The 23,309-nt window shown below is 35.0% G+C and overlaps 1 protein-coding gene and 1 pseudogene across 2 annotated transcripts in view; both read left to right on the top strand.

Moving 5' to 3' along the window:
- LOC121737956 (pyrokinin-1 receptor-like) overlaps positions 1 to 23,309 on the top strand; it is a 149,848-nt gene that overhangs the window by 100,012 nt on the left and 26,527 nt on the right. For both annotated transcript variants that reach the window (XM_042129702.1, XM_042129711.1), the window contains exon 4: positions 14,999 to 15,106. In XM_042129702.1, the coding sequence (XP_041985636.1) occupies positions 14,999 to 15,106 (108 nt within the window). The remainder of the gene's footprint in view (positions 1 to 14,998; positions 15,107 to 23,309) is intronic.
- Positions 6,472 to 6,622, top strand: LOC121740163 (annotated as a pseudogene).

Below are 23,309 nucleotides of genomic sequence, written 5' to 3'. Positions count from 1 at the left end.
AAACAAAAACATTTGCCGGGACAACTAGTATATTATAAAACATATAAAAGGAAATTGGAAGTAAAGGAGCTCTAAAAGCATATTTTGTAAGTAACCATTTCATAAATACCTGCTTATACTAGAAACAAATTTATAGGAAATTGAATTAGTTGTGTATAAAGATTTAAGGGTAATAAGAAAAAAATAAAAAGTAATCGAAAATATTATATTTTACATAATATGTGCTAAAATTGTTCAAAATTAATTAGACTTTTCTTGGGCCCAGCATTTAGATTTGGCTGTGGGCCAACCAAGCGTAGCCATTCTTAGTTCGCCCTTCCGCTATGGCAATCTCCTTCTCTTTTTGTGCAGCAACTTCCATACAGGTACTTGCAACCTTTTCCCATTTCTCTAAACTCTAAAACTTCAGATTGTAATTTAGAATAATAGTTTGGGCTGAATACGGGAATGTCCATAGCTGCACACAATTCATCAAACTGAGACAATCCAATACCAGTCGCTATTATACCACTAGTTGCAGCTATATTCAAATTGACCTTTTCATTATCGTTTATATTTTCCGAATCAATACAACAAATATGTTTGCAAAAGTTGCACTTAAATTTAAAGGTTGATATCAGCCCTGTTCTTTTTTCACTTATCAATTGAAAGTTGTTTTTGTCACAGTTAAATAAGCCATTATGACGTCCTTTCTCTTGAAGCTGTTCTAAAACATAATTTATGTCGACAATCCGTCGTCCTGAGACAGGCTGAAAGTCATCGTCTTGCTTTTCAAGTTCTATGACTAACGAATAATCATCATTTTCATACTGGCTGAAACAATATAAACATAATCTTCTATATATATAAAACTCAAGGGTGACTGACTGACATGGTGATCTATCAACGCACAGCCCAAACCACTGGACGGGTCGGCCTGAAATTTGGCATGCAGGTAGATGTTATAACGTAGGCATTCGCTAAGAAAGGATTATGATAAATTCCTACCCCAAGGGTTTCAAATAGGGGATGAAAATTTGTATATAACTATAATATATATAAAACTCAAAGGTGACTGACTGACATGGTGATCTATCAACGCACAGCCCAAACCACTGGACGGATCGGCCTGAAATTTGGCATGCAGGTAGATGTTATAACGTGGGCATTCGCTAAGAAAGGATTTTTTCGCTAAGAAAAGAACCCTAAAAAACAGAAAAACAGACAAACAAACCGACAAACAAACAAACACCCAAATAACAACTTTATAATTGTATAGATAGACTAGCTGTCATATTAATATCTGTGTATGTACTTACGATAACGGCGAAAATGCATCTTCTTTTGTTCTATTTACATCTTTACTTCCGTTTATGTTAATACCATCTTCATTTTCAAATATTCTACTTACATCTTCTGTGTTTTTGCATCTAAAACAAAAATCAGAAACCATAATATTATAATATAATAATAAGTTTAGTTAGTCCTACTGCTATTCTTTTTTTACCCTTTGGGTACGGAACCCTAAAAAACAGACAAACAAACCGACAAACAAACAAACATCCAAATAACAACTTTATAATGTATGTACTTACGATAACGGCGAAAATGCATCTTCGTTTGTTCTATTTACATCTTTACTTCCGTATATGTTAATAACATCTTCATTTTCAAATATTCTACTTACATCTTCTGTGTTTTTGCATCTAAAACAAAAATCAGAAACCATAATATACCTAATAATAAGTTTAGTTAGTCCTACTGCTATTCTTTTTTTACCCCTTGGGTACGGAACCCTAAAAAACAGACAAACAAACCGACAAACAAACATTTAACATCCAAATAACAACTTTATAATTGTATAGATAGACTAGCTGTCATATTTTATCTATGTAGGTACTTACGATAACGACGAAAATGCATCTTCGTTTGTTCTATTTACATCTTTACTTCCGTTTATGTTAATAACATCTTCATTTTCAAATATTCTACTTACATCTTCTGTATTTTTGCATCTAAAACAAAAATCAGAAACCACAATATAATAAAATATAAAAAAGTTTAGTTAGTCCTACTGCTATTCTTAGACTGTGGTCTGTGTCACTTTGAGTACGGAGTACTATTATATATTCTGTGCTTTGAGGGAAATTATAATAGTATTTTCTTTGCTTTATTGCATATGTCTATAAATATCTACATATAGAATATAACAATCGCTGTTATTTAAATAATGTGACATCTTAGAGTAGATTAGATTGAAAATTTGGAAAATTATTTATTTGTATTATCTTATTTACAATACATTATTATAATATAATTATGTAAGGTTCATCAGCTGAAATTCCTATGCTATAGTACTTGAAATGGCTAATATTTTGGTATGTACTGACTGTCTTGGTACTTACGAGACTTGTCCATCATCATCGTTGGGTTGTTTGGCCAAAATTCCTCTCTGTGTTCGCTGTCTCACAGCACTAAAATGAATTGAAATAATTTTATAATATTACAATACTATTATGATCTTGGTTTTTATATTAGTAATAATAATTATAATATTATTATCGATCGTCGAAAAGGTAACAAAGGTACTTATCAAAAAATGTATACTATACAATTTTTGATACATTGTATAGAATAAATAGGTACTTACGCAAAGTGCTTTCGGAGCTTCTTGAGTTCCGACAGCCTTGTCTTCTTGATTTTATTTTTTTTATTTGCCATTTCAAATATATTAATTCACCAATTAAATTTACAATAACCTTAATTCCTATCTATACAAACTATTTTACAATATAATACACAGAGGCAATAATAATAATCAGCGGCGACAATGTAGTGACGAGCAAAATTGGCACAGGTCCGACCTCGATGACGTCCGACAGGACACTGATGCGACGTGGATTCAGGCGTGGTGCGCGTAAACCGTATTTTTCGTTGATATTGAATCGAAAAATAATAAAACTAAACATCTATCCAATGAGTGCCCTGTAAAATTTTATTAGTAATCGAACTGTCCAAATTATTTTTCGATTGGGTGCCTGTAAGTCCTATAAAACTCAAAATGCTTTTAAAATCGATGTTGTTTCGGAATTTTTTTCTATCGAACAAAATTATCTGTATTGTGTTTCTATCCAATGAAAGCACTAGTTAAAAGATGCATCTATACATGTATATATTTTTCAGTTTTTTTAAATGACGCTTTCTTTAAAAAAAACTCATTCTAGAAACGTGAATTTGGAATAAGCGGGCCTTAAATGCATTTAAAACACTTTTGAAAACATCTGTATCCAAAATAACCCGCAAAATAAATAATATGGATAAATGAAAGAAAATTAAGGAATAAGAAGTGAATATTTTTTAATTAGCCAATGTGCTTTTTAGGGTTCCGTACCCAAAGGGTAAATACAGGACCCTTACTGAGACTTCGATGTCTGTCCGTCTGTCTGTCTGTCTCAAGGCTGTAACTCAAGAACGGTAATAGCTAGAGAGTTGAAATTTTTACAGATTATGTATATCTGTTGCCGCTATAACAACGTATCCTAAAAACAAAATAATATTTAAGGGGGGCTCCCATACAACAAACGTGATATTTGGGCATTTTTTGCTCTATATCTCTCTATATGGCAACAGGTAGGTACATTTATATTTCTCAAAGTCCTTAGTTATATATGTATACTTTAATATTTCAATAATAATATAGTTTTTCTTTTTATAGTTTTATATTTAAAGTTTGTATATATAATATATCTGTATATTTTAGATAGTATTTTAGTATATAAACATTTCTATCATATATGGACAATAATATTATGTTAATTGATCTTAAATAAAATTTATATTAAAATAAAATAAAAATAAGGGGGGCTCCCATACAAAAAACACAATTTTTGGCCTAATTTTGCCCTCTAATAGTACGGAACCCTTCGTGCGCGAGTCCGACTCGCACTTGGCCGATTATTTAATGCTATTCATACTTTAATTTACTAATACTATAAATGTGAAAGAACTCTCTGTCTGTTTAACCTGTTCAGTGTTCACGTCCAAACCACTGAACCGAGTTTGCTGAAATTTCTTCCGATTCCGATCCATAGCCTGTATATTTAGTGAGGGCTGCTTTCTCCTCCTGTAGACAAGATACAGGGTATTTAGATCGGTTTTGGTACTCTCGCTCCACTTCATTAGCTTTAGGGACCGCAAAATTTCCTTTGATGAATAGATGTTATTATAGAGTATACCATGCTCAGGGCGTATGGCACATCCATAGGGCTCCTGTGTGTGCATGTGCAAGACAACTCCTGGGTGATGCTGGTTACCAGGTTTGGACGAGTGTAATTAAGTTTAAAGAGGTTTTCACGCTCTATAAACGGAAGATTGGTTAATATCTCCAATGGGGCCTACTTCCTATCGGCAAATTTTTGGCCCAAAAAAGAGTTGAAATCCAAATGCTATGTTCAGATGCACGTCATCGGTCGCAATCATCTTCATCAACAGCCTGATCCCTAATACTTTTAATTTGAACTTGGCAGGTTAATTAAATTCTATAAATATTATCTAAAGAATTAATCAAGTGTTACGTATAACACAAAAACCTGGCAAGTTCAAATTGAGAAGTATTATTCATTTTAATAGGTATGTTTTTGGTGGGATTTCAATACTTTTTTCAAGAAATCATACCTATTTTTTTTGTGCCACATCCGATATAAACAATACTTTCGATAGATGGCGCCAGTGGTATTTGTTAAACTATCAATAGAAGCCAAATTTTTAAGTTAACAGTATTAATTTATTAATCTACAGTGTGTAACAAAAATAAGTGACAATACTTTAGGGTGTGTACGTGTTCCTTATAGAGAGTTCACTGTGAAAGTAGCAGCGCTGCAAGACGAATTTTTTTTTCACTTTTGTATGGGTAAGGGCCCGAGCGTCACGAGTTTAGACCTATCTCAATTTTACCTGCTATAAGCAAAATATTTGAAAGGGAGATACTTAACCAGCTACAGAGTCACTTTAATATCAACAAATTATTGCACAACCGTCAATACGGATTCACCAAAGGCGTTTCAACTACAGATGCAGGTGTTAGTTTAATTAGATATATTTTTAAAGCCTGGGAAGACCATCATGACGTGATAGGTGTATTTTGTGATTTGTCAAAAGCTTTTGACTGCGTCGACCACAAAATACTTGTACATAAACTTAAGCACTATGGCATTGAAGACACTGCACTTGATCTCATCACGGATTATCTAACAGATAGAGTTCAATTTGTTGATGTTAATGGACATAAATCTACGGGATTACCTATTAAAATGGGAGTACCTCAGGGTTCCATCTTAGGACCTTTTCTCTTTTTGATCTATGTCAATGATTTGCCTTTTCTCGTGCAATCCCTTTGCGAAATTATTTTATTTGCCGATGATACATCCCTTTTGTTTAAATTAAAACGAAAAAATCCAGATTTCACTAGTATAAATAAAGCACTTGCTCTTGTATTAGAATGGTTCTCGTCGAATAATCTGTTACTAAATTCTAACAAAACAAAATGTGTAATTTTCAGAATGCCTAACGTCAAAGTAAACAATGAAATTAATTTAAAAATTGGTGATGTAAATCTAAACTTTGTTGACTCTACATTATTTTTAGGTCTCACGCTTGACTCTAAGCTTCATTGGGGAGCTCACATTTCAAATGTAGCAAAAAAACTTAGCTCAGCAGTCTTTGCGATTAGAAAAGTGAGACAATTGACTAACGAAGAAACAGCTCGCACCGTTTACTATAGCTATTTCCATAGCATCTTATCCTATGGATTACTACTTTGGGGAAGTGCTGCAGATATTCAAACAATATTTTTATTGCAGAAACGGGCTGTTCGCGCCATATATAGACTAGGATCAAGGTGCTCCCTAAAGGAAAAGTTTAGAGACATAAATATCTTGACGTTTCCATCACAATACATTTTTGACAACATTATATTTATTAGAAAGAACATTCAATTTTATAGTAAAAAATCCGACACGCACTCTTTTAATACACGTAATAAAAACAAACTAGCATTTAATTACTAACGTCTTCACAAGGTTCAAAACTCATTCGTGGGACTCGGTATACGTTTCTACTCGTACAATACATTACCTGTTTTTTTTTTTTATGAAATTAGGGGGCAAACGAGCAAACGGGTCACCTGATGGAAAGCAACATCCGTCGCCCATGGACACTCGCAGCATCAGAAGAGCTGCAAGTGCGTTGCCGGCCTTTTAAGAGGGAATAGGGTAATAGGGGAGGGTAGGGAAGGGCAGGGAATAGGGGAAGGGCAGGGAATAGGGGAAGGTAGGGAAGGGAAGGGAATAGGGTAGGGGATTGGGCCTCCGGTAAACTCACTCACTCAGCGAAACACAGCGCAAGTGCTGTTTCACGCCGGTTTTCTGTGAGAACGTGGTATTACTCCGGTCGAGCCGGCCCATTCGTGCCGAAGCATGGCTCTCCCACGTATTCATCGCTTCTCGGCCTTTTGGCTAAGATCAAAGTGTAGTACCTGATGACATTTTAGACTTGCCTTTTAATAAATTTAAATAATGTATCAAAAATAAAATAATTAGAAAGAGTTACTACAAAATAAACGACTTTTTTGATGACATCCATCCATGGGAATAGTATTTTTATAACAATTTTATGCTTTTCTATATGTAATAAAGGTAAATAATTAGCCAAATTATAAATTAATACATTGACATAGTAATATTATATTCCATAAATTGACATAATCATATTAATTTAACATATTTTATACTTTATATTTGACATAAATTATTATTTGACATATTATTTATTTTGACATTTTATTATTGCATTAAATTAAACAAACATTATTAAATAAATGTATTAGATCCTAAACAAAAGTTCAATTATGACAACTATATAGGTAATATTATACATTATTAAATGGAAATTGGATAAAATGGAATTTTGTAATAACTTTAGGAAGTTTAATCTTAATAATGCGTACCTAAACTATTTATTTGACGTTCAAAAGTGTTACTGTGTGACCTACATGAATAAATTATTTTGATTTGATTTGATTTCCCCATACAAAAGTGAAAAAAAATTTTGGTCTTTCAGCGCTGCTACTTTCACAGTGAACTCTCTACAAGGAACACGTACACACCCTAAAGTATTATCACCTATTTTTGTTACACCCTGTATACATTGTGCATTATGCATGACAATATTTTATACCCCCCCACTCCTCGTCCCACCCTCCTCATTGTATTCTCATTGTATCACTGGTAAATAAGAATATTTATCTAAAGTTCGTAATATATGAGCCGACTCACGCTTGACCGATTTTTTTAAATTTCTTAATTTTTTGATAATCTACATTACTTACAGCAAACGACCTGTGTGCCAAATTTCATAACGCTAGGACATTTGAAAGTATAGCCTCTAAAGTTCGCAGATGAGCCAACTCACGCTTGACCGATTTCTTGATTTTTTTAATTTTTTTGTGTAGATACTTTCTTAAGTAATCCTTTGTCCGCCCTTGGTGTATCCTCTTGGATTCACCAAGGGCGAGAGAAATTGAAAATAGGTATTTGAAAATGTATTGGTGTCTCACGAATCTCAAGTCTCCCACCGCAGAGCGCGATAGAGACAACACGACAAAAGTTCTAATAAAAGAACAGAAAATCTTCGATTCGTTGTCCGCTGATTCCTTCTCCAAAACTTAACCGATTTAAGTACTTTTTTTCATTAAGAATTAAAGCAAGGCTTGAGCTGTGTTCCTATGTTTTTTTTTTTGTATATTTTAGCCAGTTTTGTTTTCTGGGTGTTTGAAACACAGAGAGGAAAATCTGGCCATTTTTTTGGGTTTTTGGACGTTCTTATCTTTTTTAATAATAAAATTATGAAAAAAAAAAAAGAAAACATAGGGACATGTTAATAGTGGCCATAGATATTCAGGAAAAAATTATAACTCTACCGGCATTATCCAGGGAGGAAACAGGGGACAATGTTTGTATGGAAAAACGGCGGTGTGGACTTCTCTTAATATAAAACACGACCTGTGTACCAAATTTCATAACGCTAGGACAATTGGAAGTTGCCTCTGGTTTTGATTACCGGTCAGTGAGTGAGTGAGTCAGTACTAAAATTAGCTATTTTTACAGGGACATAATATTTCAGGATCTAGCTATATCTATGAAATTTGGTATACTACGTAAGTACTAGTATATAATTACGTAGGTATAATTTTATCTTTGTAAGTACTTGCAATAGGCACTGAGCTACAGGGGGTCAAAAGTGCGTCGAAACGGTTCGTGTAAATAGTGCACGGCATGCGCGCGGCCTGCTGGAACTAGGCCTGTGCACTTCCGTGCGCTTTGATATGCATACGTTCAATTGATAACTTTTTTTAAGTCGGTTAATAAAATATCTGCTGTTTAGTACAGAACCCAATTTGCTTTGCCCAGTCGCACTTGACTATTTTATTCCGCTTTGTTTTAAGGGTGGGACATAAGCTTTTCCCAAATGTTACGAATACAAATTAAAACATGCGTTTCATCAACAAAGCCCAGCTCATGCGATTACATTTCACATTCATTGAATTATTAGGATTTGTGATTTACCCGCCTTTTCCAAATCTGTTTACGTTTTAGACAGTGAATGAATGAATATGTATGAATATTGAATATGTTAAGCACTAAGTGCGAAATAGGGATGATGACAAGGTCAAAGATTAGCGAATTTTGTTAATAAATAAAGAAATCACGGTAAAAAATAAGTGTTCCCAAAAATTTCAGCTTTATAGCATTTGTATTTTTTTTGTTATGCGCCTTCAAAGTTGGATATTCAAGTCTAATTTTTTTTCAATTAAATTTCTTAATATTTGTATACAATTCGATAACTTATGCAATTAAAAGCAACTTTTGTTATGAAACCACTTTCATAAACGCAATATTTAATATACCTGTCGAACAAAGTTGTCTCCCGATGCGTACAAACTACGAAAGACTGACGTCATACTTTCGTAGCACTTTGTATGGAGCGTTTCGGGCAGGTCTTTTTTATGAAATATTTGAATTGTCATATCTTGGTGAATTTTATAACTATCAGAGTCATTCTTTCAACGATGTTTCTATTTTTTAAGTGTCTTTCAATTACCGATAAGAAAAAAAATAGTCATCATGCCTATTATTGTGTTGTTCCTATTTAGAATAAATTATAATTAAGGCATGTGTATAAAAGTATCGACAAGGAATCCGATTTATGAGTTTACGGATCTACATAATTTCGTAGGGTTATAATATCAAATTATTGATGTCGATCGACTATTGACTGGATTTGACATCACTGAACATCTCTCTCTCTGAATCAATATATCCATGAAACCTCTAATAAAACTGTAGAAATGACAATTCTGTACATTAAAGATATCCAAAAAATAATAAGCGGGGGCTGTTACTACATCGCTATAGAAGCCAAAACTGTGGTTAGTTTTTTGTCTGTCTGTCTGTCTGTCTGTCTGTCTGTCTGTCTGTCTGTCTGTATGTTTGTTCCAGCATCACACGAAAACTACTGATCCGATTTGAATCCGGTTTTCGCAGATATATTTGTCTTCTTCCAACTTAACATCTGGTGTAAAAATTTTTTTCCCCCCACCTCTCTTAGGGGTCAAAAGAGGGGGTAAGGTTTTGTACCAAACTTTTTTCTTTAACACGAAAACTACTGATCCGATTTGAATATGGTTTTCGCAGATATATTTATCTTTTTCCAACTTAACATCTGGTGTATAAATTTTTCCCCCCTCACCCCTCTAAGGGGACCAAAGTGGGGGTCAAATTTTGTATCAAACTTTTTTCTTCAATGGACTAACTTCATATTATTAACTGTATTTTCCAATTTAACATCTGGTGTATAAAATTCCCCCCCCCCTTTTTAAGGGGGCCGAAGAGGAGGTCAAATATTGTATCAAACTTTTTTTTTAACATGAAAACTACTGATCCGATTTGAATATGGTTTTCGCAGATATATTTGTCTTCTTACAACTTCATATCTGGTGTATAAAATTTTCCTCCCCCACCCCTCAAAGGGGACCAAAGAGGGGGCAGATTTTGTATCCAACCTTTTTTCTTTAATAAACTTACATCATATTATAAACTGTATTTTCCAATTTAATATCTGGTTTATAAAATTTTTTTTGGCTTCTATAGCGATGTAGCAACAGCCCACGTTTATTATTTTTTGGATAAAATTTTTCCCCTCACCCCTCTAAGGGGACAAAAGACCCCACTTTTGTCCCCTTAGAGGGGTGAGGGGAAAAATTTTATCCAAAATATCCAAAAAATAATAAACGTGGGCTGTTGCTACATCGCTATAGAAGCCAAAACTGTGGTTAGTTTTTTGTCTGTCTGTCTGTTGGTCTGTCTGTCGGTATGTTTGTTCCAGCATCACACGAAAACTACTGATCCGATTTGAATGCGGTTTTCGCAGATATATTTGTCTTCTTCCAACTTAACATCTGGTGTACAAAAATTTTTCCCCCCACTTCTCTAAGGGGTCAAAAGAAGGGGTAAGATTTGGTATAAAACTTTTTTCTTTAACACGAAAACTACTGATCCGATTTGAATACGGTTTTTGCAGATATATATGCCTTATTCAAGGCCGCGCACCCCCCGCACCCCCTCCTGGTAATGTTGCTAAGCAAAATGGAGTTTTAGTTCTTCTTCTTTAAAAAAAAACTAAGTTATTTAATAAAGATGAAATTAATCTTACCAAAACTAAACATACAGATTTTGCGTGTCGTTTGATTAATATGCGGGAGGCTTTGCCCCTGCCCTTACTTGGGGGGGCTGCGCCCCCCCCAAACCTCTCCCTCCTGGTAATGTTGCTAAGCAAAATAGTGTTGCGTCGTTAGTGTTGAGTTTTAATTCTCTTTCTTTAGGATCAAACTAAGTTATTTATTAATAGTGAAATTATTCTACCCTAAACTAAAGATACAGTTTTCAAGTGTCATTGGATTAATATGCGGCAGACTTTGCCCCCGGACCCTACTTGGGGGGTGTTGAGTTTTAGTAATTCTTCTTCTTTAAAAACAAACTAAGTTAGTTATTAAAAGTGAAATGAATCTAACCAAAACTAAACATGCAGATTTTGCGTGTCGTTTGATTAATATGTGGGAGGCTTTACCCTCCTTTATGGAGAGTAACATAGGCTACTTTTGGTCTTGGAAAAACATCATGTTTCTAAAGGAGATTTGCAAGAATATTCGTATTGTACACGATTTTCGAATTCCACGCGAGCGAAGCCGCGGGCAAAAGCTAAATAATGTAATTGATGCTAAGATAGTAAGAACTTCCATACTATATTATAAATGAAATTATGTCTGTCAGTATATCTGTCTGTTATCCCTTCACGCCCAAACTGTTAACTGTTGAACCGATTTTGCTGACATTTGGTATTGAGACACTGAGTCTCGAGAAAGGACATAGGATACTTTTTTATCCCGAAAAAAAAAGACAATTCTCGCGCGATAAATGAATTATGGCACAACGGAGTTGCAGGCGTCCTCTATACTATAACTCAAAGGTTGACTGACTGACATAGTGATCTATCAACGCACAGCCCAAACCACTGGACGGATCGGGCTGAAATTTGGCATGCAGGTTGATGTTATGACGTAAGCATCCGCTAAGAAAGGATTTTGATGAATTCTACTCGTAACGGTATAAAATAGGGGATGAAATAAATCGGCCAAGTACGAGTTAAACTCGCGCGCGAAGGTCGTTCCGTACCACTATCGAGAATAAGGCTTAGGCCAAACCTACGCGACCACGCGACTGCGAAGCGGGAGCGTCAATACAAAACACACATTTGACAACTTGTCAAAATATGTGTGTTTTGTATTGACGCTCCCGCTTCGCAGTCGCGTGGTCGCGTAGGTTTGAACAAAGCATAAATTGTATGAACTTTTGTCAATTTTAAACCGATCGGGCTGAGACTTTGATACCTTATTAAAAATAACACTTCTTAACGCGAGCGAAGCCGCGGGCAAAAGCTAGTCTAGTAATATAATATTATAAACTATAAAGTAATGGCAGCCCGCATGTCTGTCAGTGAACTGCTACCAAGTATAAATTAACGAATTACTAAGTAATTTACGAACAGCGACTTCTTTTGTTTTAAAAAGTCGTAACTTTTAATTGAAATATATTTTTAATTATTTTTAAAGATCGTAATTGCCCACGCCTGTCACTCCTTAAATTCGAGACTTCGGCTAGATGTATTGTAAATCAGCTCACTCATTGTATCGGCTTAGCCGTTTAACGCCTCCTTGGTCTAGTGGTATAGAGCGCGGCTCTTGACTCGGATGTCGTGGGTTCGATTCCCGCGTTGGAAACATGTTATTTCCAAGTTTAGTTTAGTTTAAGACAATGCGGGCTGATCACCTGATTGTCTGACAAATAAGATGATCCATGCGTCGGATGGGCATGTAAAAAGTCGGCTCTGCGCTTGATCTCTCGCCGGTCGTGTCGGTCTTCCGTCCGACTGGGTTATCAGAGTAAAGGAATAGAGAGTGCTCTTTGTACTGCGCACACACTTGGGCACTATAAAATTACTCCTGCGTAGCTGGCCTGGTTTCAATGAAACCGGCCACCGTCACCGAAACCGGTGTGGGAGCTATTATTATTAGCCGTTTAGCTCGCAATGAAAATGCAAGTTCTTAATTTCAATATTTCAGATGATTTTCAGATTCTCTGTGAAACTTAACGAAATAGTAAAAGTACTTACATTGAAGAAAAACCAGAAACCTACAAGAATAATTATTAAAAATATAGTAAAAACACTCTCGCGCCATAATGTCAATGGTTCCGTCTACGTGTCTAAACACACTAGGCTGAATTACGCCGGCGTAAATTCCGCCGCAAATGTCAAACGCATACAAATACGCGACGGAATAGTGTGTCGTCTCTCGCGTTCCGCCCGTATTTTGAAACGCGGCGTTAACGCGGCGGAATTTACGCCGGCGTAATTCAGCCTAGTGTGCTTAGACACTACGATTCGATTGAAAACTAGCGCATTCATATTATCATGACACCATTCAATTGAATGACTCGGCCGAACGTTGATTAAACAATCGTCACTCAACATCCAACTAGTTAGCGATTTGTAGCCCTCTGAACTCTGAAGAGAAGGGACAAGAAATCAGTCATAAATGTATTTTATTTTGTTTCCCATAGCGGCGCTAATACTAATAGTAGTCACCAAAACGAAAATGGCGTCAAACTGCTCGCACAGCTGATAGCCCTGTGTATTATATTATGTAGACTCAAACTCCAACTAAACATCTATGCAATATACAAAGCTATTGAAACCTAAGCTGCTTATTCTCAAACAAAGATTAAAGTTGGAAGTTGTCTAGGTTTGCCGGGCTTGTCTAGTTAGTTTCAGTTGCTTGGGAGATATTGCTTCTGAGGGATAGAACGGCTTTCACACACACATTAAAACATGTATTTCTCTGTGTTATAATATGTTGTACATAGTACTAGATGACGCCCGCAACTCCGTTGCGTCAAAATTCGTTTATCGCGCAGGAACCATACATTTTTCCGGGATAAAAACTATGTAACTTCCTTTCCAGGACTTCTACTCAAAATATTTGCATAAAATCAGTACAGCAGTTTAAGCTCGAAGAGGTAACAGACAGACAGACAGACACACTTTCGCATTTATTACAAGAGTCGAAACGAAAAACTAACGTAAAATACAGGACTGGTCTTCATCAGCAACATTGGAAAAGTCGGCGGGTTTTACAGTCACACGTCTGCCAGCGCGGTTGGTAAGCGCCGCGGACCGCGGTCCACGAGCTGGCGCGGCCCGCGGTAAATAAAACTTCGATTCGTTGTCCGCTGATTCCTTCTCCAAAACTTAACCGATTTAAGTAATTTTTTCATTAAGAATTATTTAAGGCTTGAGCTGTGTTCCTATGTTTTATTTTTTTTGTATATTCTAGCCAGTTTTGTTTTCTGGGTGTTTGAACACAGGAAAATCTGGCCATTTTTTTGGGTTTTTGGACGTTCTTATCTTTTTTAATAATTAAATTATGAAAAAAAAAGAAAACATAGGGACATGCTAATAGTGGCCATAGATATTCAGGAAAAAAATCATAACTCTACCGGCATTATCCAGGGAGGAAACAGGGGACAGCGTTTGTATGGAAAAACGGCGGTGTGGAATCCTCATAAACATAATATTATGTTAATTGTTAACTGTTATAATAAGTGTAATTGTGTTTTATGTATGTATGTATGTTTATTCAAGTGATATTCATTTAATTATACAGTGTGTAACAAAAATAAGTGATAATACTTTAGGGTGTTTACGTGTTCCTTGTAGAGATTTCACTGTGAAAGTGGCAGCTCTGAAAGACGAAAATTTTTTTTCACTTTTGTATGGGCAAGGGCCCGAGCGTCACGAGTTTCACCATAAAAAAGTGAAGAAATTTTTTGGTATTTCAGCGCTGCTACTTTCACAGTGAACTCTCTACAAGGAACACGTATACACCCTAAAGTATTATAACTTATTTTTGTTACACACTGTATACAGGGTGTAACAAAACTAAGTGATAATACTTTAGGGTGTGTATGTTTTCCTACAGTAGAGAGTTCACTGTGAAAGGACCAATTTTTTTTTCACTTTTGTATGGGGAACTCGTGACGCTGCCGCGCTGGGGCGCTTGCCCATATAAAAGTGAAAAAAAATTTTGGTCTTTCAGCGCTGCTACTTTTACAGTGAACTTTCTATAAGGAACAGCCCTATATAAAACTCGTGTCACAGTGTTTGTGCGCAAACTCCTCCAAAACGGCTCAACCGATTTTAATGTGTATGTACATTCGTTAGGCCTGAGAATAGGTTTTTATCTACTATTCATATTTATACTAGAATTAATTTGGCAAAACAACGTTTGGTGGGTCATCTAGTGTGTGTATATATACTACAATTTTTATTCAAGTGACGTTTGTTCCAGGTGTACATAGCGCTGACGTACCTGTCTGGTGTGCTGTACTTCCTGTCCACGGCCATCAACCCCATCCTCTACAACATCATGTCCAACAAGTTCAGAAACGCCTTCAGGGTAAGTTCAATCAGCCAGACAATTGAAAATAGAACTCCGCGTTTTAGACAATAGGACTCTAGCCAAGACGTTGTCTTTATGACTTCTTTATATAAGGAACAGAGTGCTTTTGTGTGCTGCGTACACACTTGGGCACTATAAAATTACTCGTCCGTAACAGGTCCTGGTTTTAATGCAACCGGCCACCGTCACCGAAACCGGTGTGGGGGTATACAGGGTGTAAGAAAACTAAGTGATAATACTTTAGGGTGTATATGTGTTCCTTGTAGAGAGTTCACTGTGAAAGTAGCAGTGCTGAAAGACCAAATTGATTTGTATGGGTAAGCACCCCAGCGTCACGAGTTTCCCCATACAAAATTAAAATAAAATTTTGCTCTCTCAGCGCTGCTACTTTCACAGTTAACTCTCTACAAGGAACACATACACACCCTAAAGCTACTAATATATGTATATTCTGTGCCTAAAGTATTAACACTTAGTTTTCTTTCGTGTTGTCGTAACGTTTCATCTGCAGAATTAGGCTGCCTTCACATTAAGTCGCGAGTGCCGAGTAGAGGAGTGAGCACACTGAGACGGGCCGTGCCGGGGCTCATCGCAAAAATCCGCCTCCATACAATTTGTATGGAAGCGGATGCGCGTATCGCACACTGTGTCGGGGCGCAGCGGATTTCCGTCAATGCGACAAGGCCCGGCAAGGCCCGACAAACCCGCTGCGCCCCGGCAACAGTGTGATCACACTTCACATAGATTTCCACTTTTTGGTAGATTTGAGGTCAAATGAATGACGATTTAGTAGTCCAAAATTTTTTGTAAATTTTAATAGAAGATCGATATTATAATACAACAAATAATATAAAAATTTAAAATGCATAATGAAGACAGTCCATATAAACATTTTAGTTTTATTTTAGTTTCAACCACGTAGAATACATTTATTAATAAAGGTAGATTTTCGGTAGAAGCTAAAACACGGTATAGTAGATTTTAGTAGAATATAGCAACGTTTTTGATATATCGAGTCACGAGTGATTTAAGAGTGGTCACACTGGACCTATCCAAAGTACTCAAAATCCGTCAACGCGATGCGACCCGGCCTGGCAATAGTGTGCTATTATAGCGCATTTTGCGCTACGCTGAGCCCCGATCCTCCCCGGCGAGCCCCGGCACGCGCCTACAAACTGTGCGCGTACCTTAGTGCGGCAACCGCGCGACTTAATGTGATGGCAGCCTATACAGCATGACTGGTGAGACATGATCAATACTTAAAGAGAGTACTCGGTACTCGATTCCCATTATAATTATGTATGTAATAAAATTAGGTACTTAATTTTTGACCAAATTTCCCTTTAAATAAATGAATCATGGCCATAAATTAGTATGCGGGCGCTACCCTTCCCGCGCGCGGAGTCCATGCGTTGGGTAAATAATTATTTAACTTTAAGCTACATTTACTCAGTGATCAATTTTTTCATTTTTTTTTTCAACTAAAAAATGAAAAAATTGATCACTGAGTAAATGTAGCTTAAAGTTAAATAATTATTTACCCAACGCATGGACTCCACGCGCGGGAAGGGTAGCGCCCGCATACTAATTTATGGCCATGATTCATTTATTTAAAGGGAAATTTGGTCAAAAATTAAGTACCTAATAGCTAAATATCACGTCCTCGAGTATTGAACATGTCTCACCAGTCATGCTGTATTTTGATGTTGTGTCGGTCGCGGCTAGATCGGAAACTCACTTTAAGGGTTATGTGATGTAAACAATTGAAAAAACCTCCAAACCATTCTCTATACAGAAGCCTTCCCTCACAAAACATAGTGGGGGTTTCAGCTGAAAAAGCCTTTGGTTGAATGATTCTGAATTTTGATGTCCACTGGGACAAAAAAATTCTAGCTAATGTTTTTTGGCTCGCAGCCTACGAATACAATATGAAGTGGATGGAAGTGAAGTTTTTTAAAAAATTGATATATTTAACTGCACCTAGAGGTGGTATGTCATTTACACAGATTTTAGTGAAAAAATATATTTGGCTGTGTAATATGCCTCTATTTGACTGTTTGCTTTTAAATTACGGCTATAGTATAATTTTAATCATATTAAGTATATTATATTATGTCAATTCTTAATTATCACAATATTTTGTGCTACCTGCATAGCTAGCACGCCGTTGCCCAGTCGATTCTTCGGAAGAAAGTAATGGCAGTTTCTTTCCCATGTCTACATATCTTTTTCGTGAGCATGGCGCCACCCGTCGACTTGAGTTTCAGTGGACAAAGACAAGAAACTCTTTCCATAGCAACCGTCAATTATTTTTTTGACATTTACGTTTCTTGATTCTTTTTTTTATTATGGCACTTCGGCTATAAAACCATGGCCAGTGTCGAATAAATGGCGGCAAATTCAAAAAATCGACATGCAGCAACCTTGTCTATAGCCGGAATTATAGTTTTGATCTACGAAATACGAAAAATAAAAACTAAGTAACTTTATTATTCGTAGTTTGTAGATCAAAACTATTATTCCGGCTATAGACAGGGTTGCTATACATCGATTTTTTTTAATTTGCCGCCATTTACTCGACACTAGCCATGGTTTTATAGCCAAGTGCCATAATAAAAATAAAAAAAATCAAGAAACTAAATGTCAAAAGCGGTTCGTCATGCTTGACTTATAGATTTTCAAAAGCGGAAGATATCGAGATACGAAAGAAACTTTTTCTCCAATGTTTTTCCGGTAAAACTGTCAAAATTTAGTTTCTTTCGTTTGTCTACGTGCTTGTGCTAGCTATGCTGGAAAGTTCTTTAGAGGGTAAAGGCAATTTTCAGTGTTGTCAATTATTATTGTATTAATCAACTAGCTGTTGCCCGCGACTTCGTCTGCGTGGACTTCAGTTATAGCGCGCGATGTTAACAAAATTGGTCTCAAAAGCTTTTATAAAAAAAACCTTGGTACCCCATCAAAACAGCTGAGCAGTGTGCACATAATATTTCATTTTTTTAAATTAAACTTTATATATTATGCCAAATTTTAAAGCTTATTTAGCCCCCCAATTACACAACTTTACCCATAAACTATTTATTATTGATAGGTTTAAGGTTACGTCACTGTATCACTGTATATAATAATATAAAGTACTGACTTATTAAATAACGTAAAAAAAAATAACAGTCGAAAAAAAATCGAAACTTGAATGAATAATGATACCACCTCTTATACTTTCGCATATTATATATAATATATATTTATAATATTTATATATAATATATATATATATATATATACATATATATACATATATATATATATATATATATATATATATATATATATATATATATATATATATATATATATATATATTAGTACAGATTGGCATTGGCAGGCAAATTTACGCATTTTCACCCCCTTACAACCCCTTTTTCCAGTTAAATATATATATATATATATATATATATATATATATATATATATATATATATATATATATATATATATATATATATATATATATATTAGTACAGATTGGCATCAATTATTGACATTGTTATCATCAAATCAATTGCGATTTTACTCTTTAAAAAGAATTTTACATATTATTTTTCAACTATTTTCGACTGTAAAACTGTGAAACGATCTGTCACCAGCAGTATTTCCGGACCAGTAGGTACGACCTGCAAATCTTCAAGAAGAGAGCGTATTCACTCTTAGGCCGGCAACGCACCTGCAGGTTTTCTAATGTTGCGATTGTCCATGGGCGACGGTAGTTAGTTTGCTCGTTTGCCCCCTTTTATATAAAAAGAGAACTCAAAAGCAAGGAATCGCAAACACAATAGATTTTCAATTATTATGCGACAGCCGGATGCCGCTTGGGAATTGGTGGGTTACAGTTCTCCATTGCTTGCTCTATACAGATCTCCAGTTTTATTCACAAAAGTGTTATTTTGAAGCAAATAAGAAAAAATATCTTCACTGTTTTCTACTCTGCCTAATTTGAGAGATCAAAATATTATTGCTAGTCTAACGTACTCGTATGTCAAACAGAAGTATCTCGTTTTGGGAGTGCTACATAAATATTATCCCACAATCCAAGTTTCTTAAGGATGTTATCCAATTTTCCTGATAACACATAAGCTGAGTATATAACTTCATTTCCGTATTGATTGTAACCTACCATCCGTTTCCTTGATCCGTTATATATAACGGATCAAGGAAACGGATGGTAGGTTACAATCAATACGGAAATGAAGTTCCTGTGATTTAGACGGAAAACTTTCGAGTTGTTTGGCCAATTTTGGCGTTGGGTACAAGTTAGGCTCGAATTATGCGTCCGCGCGAACGAGCGGTTTGGCCGCTAGACCGCGAGAGTACATACAGTATTTTCATAAAACAAACTATTAACTTACAACCTTGAAACACGAGCAAATGATTTTTCAATTACAATCGCATTTATCGCAGCGTATTTTTCTGACGGCCTCGTACAATAATTAATATTTTCGCATTTGATTCTGCTACAGTACAATACAAAATCAGCGCTGTAGGTTTATTATTTTAAATGGATTTTTGACAAAGGTTTACGTGATTGCCATGGGATATTCACACAAAGCCAGACGTAAATTGATATCATACTCCATGTGACATGTTTTCATGTAAAAATTATTATTTCAAACGTGAAATTTCATTCACAGTGATGACGCTTTTCATTTGTCCTTTTCTGTATAAAGGATTTTGACAAAAATGTATGGAGTTTGGTCCAAATTTCCACCACTAACGAGATCTATATTAAAGTAAAATTGTCTACTAAATACTGAATAATTATTTAAACCAAACTGCAATGACGTTTATATGGAAAAACGGCCCTAGTGTCTCCTCTTAAATTTTTATTTTTTTTCATTTATTTTGGCATCAAACAGTCATATACAAAAGAAATTCAATATGTTGTAATATTTTTTTACAATAGACCTATAGTGCCGAAACATAATATTTAGTGAATTTTGGAGAGACGCGTATATGATTAAGATTGGCTTAAAAGTTAAAACTATAGCTTACACTAAACCAAAGATGCTACTTTTTTAAATACATGCATGAGTATAGCTAGTCATTGCACCCTGTATGTACACTAAACGTACAAGGTACCATGAATAACTGAAAAATACAAAAAAATAATATATAATACAATTTAGTCGATCGAGTTACATATCTATAAATCATAAAATTTCAGAAGTACAAAACTCAAACTATGTTCAGTCTACGTTTTAGTTCTAATTTTAGGCTATTAAGAGAATTATTGAAAATATCAATATCGGTGAAGTTTCTGTTATAATTGTCAGTGGAACGGTATAAAAATGAGTTACGAGTGTAAGTTTTAGAAAGTTTCGGAGGAACAAATAGGGGCTTCTTACGTGAGGGTCGCACAGGGAGCCGAGAATGAGCTTTGAACGATATCATTGATAATAATGTAGGTGAATCAGTAAGTGCGTTTAATATTTTATATAGTTGTGTGATGTCGGACATGTTACGTCTGTCATAAAGAGTTGTTAATTTGTGCCTACGCAGGGTATCTTCATAAGGTTCATTGAAAACATTTAGACGGTAGTTAAGTGCTTTTAGAAATTTCTTTTGAATATTTTCAATCCGATTAGTGTGTACTTGAAAACATGGATTCCAAACTGTACTACAAAAATCTAAAATAGAACGTACGAAGGAAAAGTAAAGAATTTTTAGAGTATTTACGTCTCTGAATGGTTTGCTAATACGAAGAATGAAGCCTAAATTACGATAAGCCTTACTAATAATATGATCAAAGTGATTGCTAAATGTTAATTTAGAGTCCATAATTAGCCCGAGGTCTCTAATGGTCGAAAGTCTCTTAAGAATAAAATTGTCAATAGTGTAGTCAAAATTTATTGGGTGGGTCTTTCGTGTGTAGGACATAATGAAGCATTTGTCTATATTTAGGAACAATTGATTGATTCGACAATATTCGAGTAATCTTAATAAATCATTCTGCAGCTTTGAGCAATCCAGTATTTGACGACCTCTGTGGCTCAGTGGTGAGCGCGTTGGTAGCTAAAGGGTCGCGGGTTCGAATCCCGCCGACGGAACAAAAAGTTTTCGAAGTTCCTGGGTCATGGATGTGTATTAAATATGTGTATCATATAATAAAAATCTTAAATGTATGTATAGTATAAAAGTATTATATATATTTCCGTTGTCTGGTACCCCTAACACAAGTCCTTCAGGTACTTACCACGGGGCCAGACTGACGTGGTGTGAAGCGTCCATAGATATTATATTATATTATATTATATTATATTATATTATATTATATTATATTATATTATATTATATTATATTATATTATATTATATTATATTATATTATATTATATTATATTATATTATATTATATTATATTATATTATATTATATTATATTATATTATATTATATTATATTATATTATATTATATTATATTATATTATATTATATTATATTATATTATATTATAGTATGGATTTTATCACCATGAAAATTTTCGTATCATCAGTGATTACTATGTATAAAATTAAATCCAATGTCGTTTATGTAAAGGCTAAACAATAAGGACCCCAAATGGGATCCCTGGGGGACGCCGGAAGGTACAGGTAGAAATCGAGAACAGTAACCTTTAAGATACACTGCTTGTAGCCAAGCAGTGTATCTTAAAGGTTACCATTTTTTATATAAGAATTGATCCATCTAAGGAGGTTGCCGTGCACACCGGCTCTCGCAAGCTTTTCGATCAACATATCGTGATTTATTTTATCGAATGCTTTAGAGAAGTCGGTGTACACGACATCCACCTGCAGGTTATTGTCCATAGCCTGAGCCAAATACTCAGTAAAATTTAACATATTACTATCTACACTACGATATTTGAGAAAACCGTGTTGATGTTGGGAAATATGGTTACGAAAAACAAGTGAAATTTGTGTGGTAACAATTTTTTCTAATATCTTACCCAAGACGCAAAGCTTAGAAATGGGCCTGTATTCTGTTATGTGATCTTTTTTATTGTTCTTGGGAATTGGGGTTATGATAGATTTTTTCCAAGTGCGAGGAAAAACACCTGATGCAATTGAAGTGCGGAAAATAATCGTCACTGGCTTTGCAAGAGCTTCGGCACATTTTGAAATAAAAATAGGGTGAATGCCATCAGATCCAGCTCCCTTTTTAGTGTTACCTTGCTTTAATTCCTTTAAAACAGTGTCAAAATCAATATTTACGGATTTTATGTCAACATTTGAAAGAATATTATTATGTAAATTATTATTTGTTCCGGGATTATTTCTAATGAACACCGAATTAAAATATTCATTAAAGGCATCACAAATTTCGCTACCAGAAGACAGAATATGGCCCTAGTATAACATTCTTTCTGGAATTTGATTCGACTCATTTTTTGATTTCACGTATGACCAGAAGAACTTAGGGTGATTTTTAATATTATCTTCCGAAAACTTGATAAAATTTTTATAGCAATCTAGGGACATTTTTTTAAAACGGCTACGTAGTATTGAGAAAGTATGATAATCTTGGGGATTGCCATAGGTTTTCCATTTTTTGTGGTACTTATACTTTTCTTTCGATAATTTTATAAGAGGTTTAGTATACCATGGGGGATACTTTTCTTTAGTTGTTTGTGTGTAAGAGGGCACAAATTCGTCAATTGCACTATTAATAATACTGTAGAGGTAATCTGTCATAGAATCGACATTATGGCATTTGGCGAGAGATGTTTCCCAGTCTACAGAGCTTAGTATCGTTTTGATTGAATCATAGTCGGCTCTGAAATATTGTCTTTTAACTACGGAGGCTTGCTTAAGTGTAGAACAATAACATATTTTTATGTCAAACTCGATAGCCTTGTGATGGAGGTCTTCTGGTACAAGAGGGCTTTCACATGGTGAGACATGACATGTTGCATTACTAAACACTAGATCTAATAATCTATTATTATGGTTAAGTTGACTGTTATATTGAGATAATAAAGACAGGTTCATAAAGTCTGCAGTTAAACAAGCTAGTAGTACAGATATCCATCGAATTAGAGTTATAATTATATTCCCAGCTTGCGTGGGTTATATTAAAATCACCAATTAATACATAAGTATCGTTGGTGTTACTTAAAATAGATTCGCTTACTCGATCGTAAAGCGACA

Source organism: Aricia agestis, chromosome 2, assembly GCF_905147365.1.
Source record: "Aricia agestis chromosome 2, ilAriAges1.1, whole genome shotgun sequence".
Lineage (NCBI taxonomy): Eukaryota > Metazoa > Arthropoda > Insecta > Lepidoptera > Lycaenidae > Aricia > Aricia agestis.
The sequence above is the reverse complement of the archived record's forward strand: the minus strand, read 5'-3'. Positions and strand labels throughout refer to the sequence as shown.